This window comes from Hetaerina americana, unplaced genomic scaffold, assembly GCF_022747635.1.
Source record: "Hetaerina americana unplaced genomic scaffold, ioHetAmer1.1.p SCAF_9, whole genome shotgun sequence".
In the NCBI taxonomy this organism is placed as follows: Eukaryota; Metazoa; Arthropoda; class Insecta; order Odonata; family Calopterygidae; genus Hetaerina; species Hetaerina americana.
Window position 1 is genome coordinate 27,788,737 of NW_027287538.1, and position 8,299 is coordinate 27,797,035.

Genomic DNA, 8,299 nt, shown 5'->3' on the forward strand with positions numbered 1-8,299 from the left:
ACAACTCTTGTCACTCATCACATCTGGTCTGTACAGAGCACAAATTACCCGGTGAATGTCAGAAGCTCTGAAGTTGTTATCAGTAGAAACCTTATCATTGAACGAACTACACATTTTCCAGGATTTCAATTGAATTGTTCATTTTGACTCGCTATAGTAAACAAACAAAAAGTGATGTGACCTTGCAACCACTGCAGGTCGAGGCGTACTGACCCTCACATTAACCAAAAACAAGAGGTTACACTCTGGACAGCCCTCATATGTTATTTAAAAAGAACTGACTTGTCTTGTATATTGAAATCACGCCCTAAAAACCTAAGTCGTAGAGATATGTTGAGGATGCATGGATTTTCTGAAATAATATGACTTCAACTTCCTAAAACTGTCATTAAAAATCACATAACAAAATAATCCATTGAAGTAATTTTATTTTTTGATAAATAAATTTTTGAAATCATGAACTGAAATTTTTAATTGAGGATTTTTAAATGAACTGCGACATAATTTGCTGTTGTGGGATACTTTACATCCAGAGTTGCTTTAGGCATAATATGTGAGGTTTTAAGGGATTGATTTATAATGTAACAATTTCATGGCGCAAAAATTATTCACTTTAACCAGAATTTGAAACCAGATCCCTCGATGCCCGGCAGTGATTTGTACAATTCAAAATAGTTGCATTGTGATGCTCATTTGCAGATGACTCTGTTCAAAATTACTGTTGCAGCTTCTCCTGCAGTTTCATAGAATTTGGATAAGTAGCCCTTGAATTTTTAACCGCATGAACAATTTATTATTAGGAGTTAGTAATCTGTAATGTTTTTTTAAGGAATTTCGGGAATTATTTTAACATTAGGCATGCTGTTTTATCATGTATCTTATACATGCATTTTTAAAAATTCACTTGATACAAAATAATTTTATTAAAATATAACTATTGAAGTTCTTAATTTATCATACAACTTACATTGCGATTAACCATGTCAAGATAAAATCTGCATATCATTTCAAGCGACACAGTTAGTAAACTTATCATAATTTAGCTCAAGTCTAACCTGTTTTGGCTTTGTGGCATGCAGTTATATCAGTTTCTAGGGCTTCCTTTTTGCATCAGTCACCTCTTGGATAAATAAAATAATACGTAGACGACTTGTGCATACAGTAGTGAAGCATCTGTGTATAATATTGTTTGGAGCATATAGGATGCAATAGTGTGATAAAAAGTACACTTTACTTAGTGTCTATTAGCGCTGAATGCAAAAAAAATTAATCCCCTACGTTTATTATTTTATTAGATGTTTACATATCAGGGATTTTTTGGAAATCCCATCAACCCTAAATGGTGTATCTCCTACTGTTAATAATTAACCTACTCTGCATGCTGTATTCTGACGTGTGCATTCATGCATACACTGAAATTGAGATCTATGCATTCCCACTTCATAGGAATCATTTTAATATAGCATTGTCTAGTTTTAAGCAAGGCTGTTACTATCTATGTATTAAGGCACCCATATAGTGTTTTGCAGCAGATTTGCATTTATTTCTGCTTCAAGCAGAAGAACCTTGTGCAATCCAAAATGTTACTTCATATTGGTAATTATTGTACAGTTTATAGTTTTCCTTGTTACTCATTTATGTACCTCTGTTGTTAGAATTATCTGAGGTTTAATATTCTTAAAAATGATATTTTTATATTAATGGTGTTGTTGTAGGTATGATAAAAATATTTTAAAAATATATGGTGATTTGATTTTTTTATATTGAATTTTACACAGGATTCAGCATCATAGCCATTACTTTGATTACAGAGATTTAATAAGGAATGCAATAGCACTATGGGCAAATTGCCCTTGAAAAAATCATTCCCTTGACACATACAAGAAAGAACTCAGATTAAAGACAATGATTTTATCATTCATTTGAGGTTCCATGATGACCAGTGCCCTCATTCATTTACTTACAGCCAATTTTTCACAACATAAAAATGGAAATCGCACCATCAATGTTATATTTCAAATGTAACTCTCTTCATCCCCTCTCAAAGAAATAAGTTCAAACATGCAATGATGGTCTATTTCACTTGTTGTTGTTATTGTTGTTTATATGTATATTGGGATTCTGAAGGGGATCAAGATTTGGGTCGTCCGCAGTTGCAATTCTCCCCAGCTTGGAAAAGATGACGACAAGGGTTAGTAGACCAATGGCGAAGAGGAGAGCAGCCATCCAGTATCGCCGGTATAGATGTCCACCACCCCTGGAATTCCTTGCAGGCTGCCTGTTCCTGTAATTCAAGTGTACAGTTAGATCTGGAAGCATAACTCTTTAAGAAGCCCCAAGGTCAAGTCTACAAGGTACATGGATTTTGTGTTGTAAGAAGCACTGGAACTTAGTAAGTAATGAGCTGTAATATCAACTAGGAAGAACAGTGCTGTTTAAAAGACAAATTTAAACCATAAAATTCTCCGAATTTTATGGTTTAAATTTAATTAAAATTAATTAAAACCCTCATCATTAGCTAGTCACACAAGGCATTATAATCAATACTAACTGCATTAGAAAATCAGTGTGGTACATATGGTATAAAGATCAATGGTTTGCTGCATTGTGGGGTGTAGGGTTGTTCAGATAGATGAAGCTATGAAATAAAGCGATAAGTGGGTGTCCATCTGAAACCCACCTTAAATAGCAGACAAATAATACTTGTAATGCTCCTTAGACTTCCAAGAAATGAGTTAGTAATATGGCATAAATGTCTTGAACTTGTTTAAGGTTAACACTTCAGTTGTTATGAGTGTAAAGCAAACAGACTCATTTCTAGCATTAGGCTTAGCGACATTAGTTGGTATATATGAATTCAATTTTTGTGATAATAAGAATTACAAGTTATTAAAGCAGAGATTCATACAATTTTGAAGAATATAGGCATTGGGGATGCATTTACAAAAAAATATATGCATAATAAATATTTCCCAATATTGGCAAAGATAATTTTGCCGTATGTTACCACTAAAACTTTTAATAGTTATTGCATTTATGTGTGCCTCGACGACTGTGGTCATTTGCACGGGATCCATTTTCAGAAAAAGAAAGTTAATGAAAAGTGTAGAATATGGTATTTCCATGGATGATGCATCATGAACGTGAATATGAACACTATTGAGCTATGGAATGAACATTAACGACTTGCTAAATAATACCCACCCTAAGTTTTGCAATCTGCATTACATTTTACCGTTCAATAGATGGTCGAATCTAGTTTGAATGCTTTACTCCATTAGCACCTTCAATATTCTGGGTCCTTTCAATAACATGCTAACAATAGTCCACAACACATAGTTTCAGAATGTATTAATTTTAACAGGAGTATCAATCTGAAAAACCTAAAAATGCCTATGTAAATCCTAAGTAGCACTGGAAGTCAAGATCTCATGGTGAATTCTCAGAAAACACTCACAGAGCACATTTTCCCCCAAATTGCCTACTCTGTACAATATAATTTCTATAGCCTAAAAGAAGAAAGTACATGATTGAGGTCGGTGTACAGCCAGTTGACTAAAGATTAAGGTTCACTCACCTTTTTACCAATCAACACCCTCAAAATATGCCTCTCTGATAAGGGCCAACTAGTTGCCTGAAATATCATTACCTAACCATATCTTCTATAATGACTTGACTGACCATTGAGGCCTGTGGTACCTCTGTTTTTTTTTAATTATAGCTAACACAGCAATCTTTGCATTTCTCATTTAAATCTTTACTTAAGTCAATTTATACTTAAATCAAAAGCTTATAAGGTGTTCAATGACCAAACCGATAAACAATCACTTTTCATGTATTTCAACTGATTAGATAACTTTCTATAGATTTTCTCAATTCATGATTTTGGGGTCATGTAAATAGAAACCAATGAGTTTTCCTTAAAAATAAGATGGAATCAAGTTGGAGCGGTGGTTATCATACTGGTTTCCTACCCAGAGGGCCTGGGTTCAAATCCCGGCAGTGTTGAATATTTTCAGAGGTATCTCGATCCCTAATCGAAGTACTTTGTGGAGGACCCTATGGTGCAATATCATAATTTTGAGGGTGGTCTGAAAAGTTTCCAACCTAACAAAGATACAGACATTTTTTCTGAAATTGTCAAAAACTTTTCAGACCACCCTTGTAAGACAAGAATGATAATGTAGCAGCCATCAGGTGCATACACTCAACATTAAATATTTCATTAAAAACTTACTTCCACCATCGCGAAAACCACTCGATAGCCGATCTCCTTTTATATTTGTTCTCATCATGATCAAACTGCTCTCCCTTGGAGACATCTAATGCTTCAAAAACACGTTTTGGTGGCTGATCTGAAAAGAGCCCAAGTATTAACTATGAATAGCTGTGCAATTATGCTTTGTCTGTGAAGTACCAGAAGAATGAAAAATAAGATTCTCAGAATTGTTCTACAATTTCAGACTTTCTACACACAGTAATATGTGACTGCATGTGCTTGTAATTGTACTGAAACAGATGTGTGAGCTGTTGTCAAGAGATCATTGCTGAGCCTACATCTGCATGCCTAATCACATTTCTGAAGTCTTCAGCAGCTATATGTTCAATGATGTGCTAGTCATCAATTGAAAAATACTCAACTTTAGCCATATCTACAAAAACATCAATGGGCAGACAAGAATCGTCACAGAATAGAATTAAAGTCCGACATAAGCCGAAACATTCAAATATTCACCATTAGTTCATAAGTGGACAGAAAACTATCCTAAAACCATGGGTATTTATGCAATACACTTCCTGAATTACGAATCATATTAGTGTGCACAAAAAATATTAAACTACGCCAGCACACATAACAGAATTGGTATGAATATTTAACACTTCCAATGTGATGAAGTAAAATATTTTTAATGTTTTACAGTAAATTGCCAAACATTAGTTTACACTTCCTAATTATTCATATGAGCCTTAGGCAGCACTAATAAAATTGGAAGGGCCAGAATACCAATGGCAGAATAATTATATACACCGCATGCATTATATAAGGCATAACTTCGTCCGAGTGGAATAATATTAATATCATGTCAATCCGAATATCAATTGGTAGCTAAAAAATTAATCTCACATGCACAGCTATTTGAAATAAACTGAGTCATTTACCTTATACCGAACAATTTGAAAACCCTAATTTAAATTTCTTCCTCTAACAAATTTATGGTAAATAAATACACATGTAAATGATCAAAGAATATTGCACGAAATACTAACCTGAAGAGACTGGAAAACTGTCGGATCTAATATATTCAGAAATGCCATCGTCCACATGTATCACGGAGCTTCCCGGTGGAGAGTCTGAGTGAACAGAACTAAATGCAGAATTAGAGCCAGTAGCTTGCCTATTAGGCGGCGGGTGCGTGTAAGTCAGTTGAGGTGCAACTGCATTCTGAGGGGTTTCGCTGACTGCAGCATCCTTGTCAGCATCTCTATCTTCACCGACCGAAACCTCATTCACTTCAACTTGAGTCTTTTGCTCCCTTTCTTCACTCAACTGTAAAATCATAATCAGTTCAAGCACATTTTTTTGTATTTAAAATAAACACTACTTACAACCGTAAAAATGACATACTAATGGCAGACCAAGACCTGTCCTCGCCCAGTTGACACCTGCAAGAACTTGGCGCAGGACGTCAGCAACTGGTGATACTAAGTTTGGTGACGGAAATATTGCTTCTTTGCAGGTTGGGCAAGTGTAACCTGCAGGAGCTGTGGTGGGCGGTAACTGCCGAGCGTAACGGTCTAAGCATGCCCAATGATAAACATCTGAAAGAGTAATTAACAGGGATGAGTTAAACTCAAGAAAAATATTTTCTGAGTCTAAAAGAGTTGAAATGAACTTACGATAGCATTTTAGCCTGAGACAATCTTCGCTCGCTAAATCTTTAGAGCACAATTCACAAATTGGGTTGTAATCACTATCGTGTAACCATTTTAAATAAGACTGGACAATGCACTGAAAATGTAGGTTTTATATTAGAATACAATGTATCAACGCGGACAATTGAAAATGTCGCAAATTAGATCCTCTCGGAGATAAAAACCTTTACCTTAGCATGACTTGCTACCATACAATGCTCGCAAACATTAACACGGTGCTCATAACAAAATAAATTCGTGACGATCCTCTTGGGACACTTACATAAACCCATTGTGACTGTCTATAGTGAATGAACCGTTAAACGCAACTACAGCACCTTCTGTACAGTAACATGACGCTATGTCTGCTTTGATCACGTATAGAAGAAAAACAACATTTATCAGCCAGAATTCCTTAAATGTTAACACCGGCCACGTATCACAGCTGTCTTTGAGGTATTGAATTTGCACGGTAGATGGCCGACGGCGGGACATTAAAACCAAATGAGATGTTAAAATTTAATATTAACCCTATTCCATTGATTTCTGGAGTAATTTTTCAGTAAAGTACACCCGAAACAACCTTATATTACTGATAACTCAAAATTGTCGGGATTTTTATACCTATCAACGAGTATGAATTTGAAGGTTACATTCCTTCGTCTCTTTCAATTTAATAAAAATGGTTTATCATGCGAAGAAAAATGATGTATTGCTGCTCTTTGTTCCTAAAAAATTTGAAATATGTGGAAGCTTTTCATTTAAAATTAATTAGTTTTTATTTTATATTTATTTTTTAATATGCGTGGTAGGCTAAACAAAATAAACTTTAATTTAATTTATAACAGCTTCTTTCTGTGACTTGAAATAACTATTCATCACAACACGATAGCATGATAACCGGCAGTCGTCAAATTCAGCTTATTTAGATAAGATACTACACTTTTCTACACTTTTCTTTTGCGGACAACCATCTGGTGTCAGCAAATATTAATGATTATTCTTTGTGTAGCTCAAATAGATAAAACAAATCAGAAGAAGCACTCAACAAATTACACAAAAATAAACAGATATGAGATGCTTCATGAATGTTAAAATCACCTCTTTTATGCCAAAAATGTATTTAATGGTCTACAATAACACACTTGAATTGATTTGTTCGAAAATTAAGAGCATGTTAGAAAACGTTTACTACAATAAATGAATAATTGACCAAATTTTGAGCATGTAAAACGTTACTATGAAAATTCTCTTCTTCTGATTTTATTCTTTCAAACTTTTCCGAAAACACGCCCTTTTTCTTTAATAATCACATCCCGTTTTCCTTGAAGAAGTGTATGCCAAATTTGAAAATGTGTTTGAAATATTATCAATAGTCAGGGGCCAACATTCTGCACTATGATACAATTGTTGTTGTATTATCTTCTGCCATGATCATTTAATTAATTGTGCCTCACTTGTATTTTGGGATTACAATTTCTCACACCCAACTTCCTGTCGAACTCTCACATTATGTGAAAGCTTGCTGAATTACGCCTTCCATTCAGTGCCATAGCCTACTTCCCTAATTAATGGGTTGGGAACAAAGCATGCTGATGACATGGCACATGAATGTTGTCATGCTAAAACTATACTCTGTTCAAAATTCACAGAAACTTGAAATAGTAAGTAATTCACTTAACTAATTAGGTTTTTAAGGAGACTTTCCACTTGTGATTGTAGATGGAAATGAGCTATTCACAGTTAATATGAAAAATTATTTACTTCAAAAGTAATTGTGAAAGTTTATGATAATTGCAATATATATTTAGAATGATATTAATAAATGAAAAGCAATGATACATACAATAGTAAATAAATAATCTCCCAAATTGTCTTCAGTTCAGCTATAAGGTAAAGAGTTTGAGCATACAAAAATATTTTTAGGAGTTTAATATTTTAAATCTCATTTAAGATTTCCAAAGGATTAACTTTGAAATGCAACTTTTGTGTTTTTCGTATGGATTCCATGCTAAGCCTCATCGCAAAAGTGTTAGTTGAGCATGAGCATTAAAGCATTGCCAGCTTGAGTCATATAAAATCATGGAGGAGCATTAAGTATTTTGAAATGTAATGGGACTGAAGTATAAAGTAAAATGAGTCAGCTCTGGAGGGGGAGAGATCAGATTGCAAGTGAGAGGATGGCAGAGCGTGGAGCTGTGTTATTGAAAGGAATATTGCAGCAATTAATGGAGTGCAGGATAGGAGATGAAGAATTAGAAAAGTTGATCTTGAACTGTGAGAAGAAAAATTTATTAAAGGGTTGTGAGTTCCTAATTTTTCTCACCTATAGCATCCATGTCCTGAGTAAAACTGCAAGGTTTAACTGGCATAGCAGTAGCATTTA

The 8,299-nt window shown here is 34.4% G+C and overlaps 1 protein-coding gene across 1 annotated transcript; it reads right to left on the minus strand.

Moving 5' to 3' along the window:
• Positions 1-1,528: 1,528 nt before the first annotated feature.
• On the minus strand, positions 1,529-6,341 carry LOC139698749 (zinc finger protein-like 1 homolog). The gene is made up of 6 exons (XM_071597655.1): positions 6,105-6,341; positions 5,899-6,010; positions 5,627-5,820; positions 5,269-5,548; positions 4,238-4,355; positions 1,529-2,284 (listed from the first exon to the last, which is right to left on the minus strand). The coding sequence occupies exons 1-6, from the start codon at positions 6,204-6,206 to the stop codon at positions 2,080-2,082; spliced, it is 1,011 nt and encodes a 336-aa protein (XP_071453756.1). The 5' UTR covers positions 6,207-6,341; the 3' UTR covers positions 1,529-2,079.
• Positions 6,342-8,299: the final 1,958 nt, after the last annotated feature.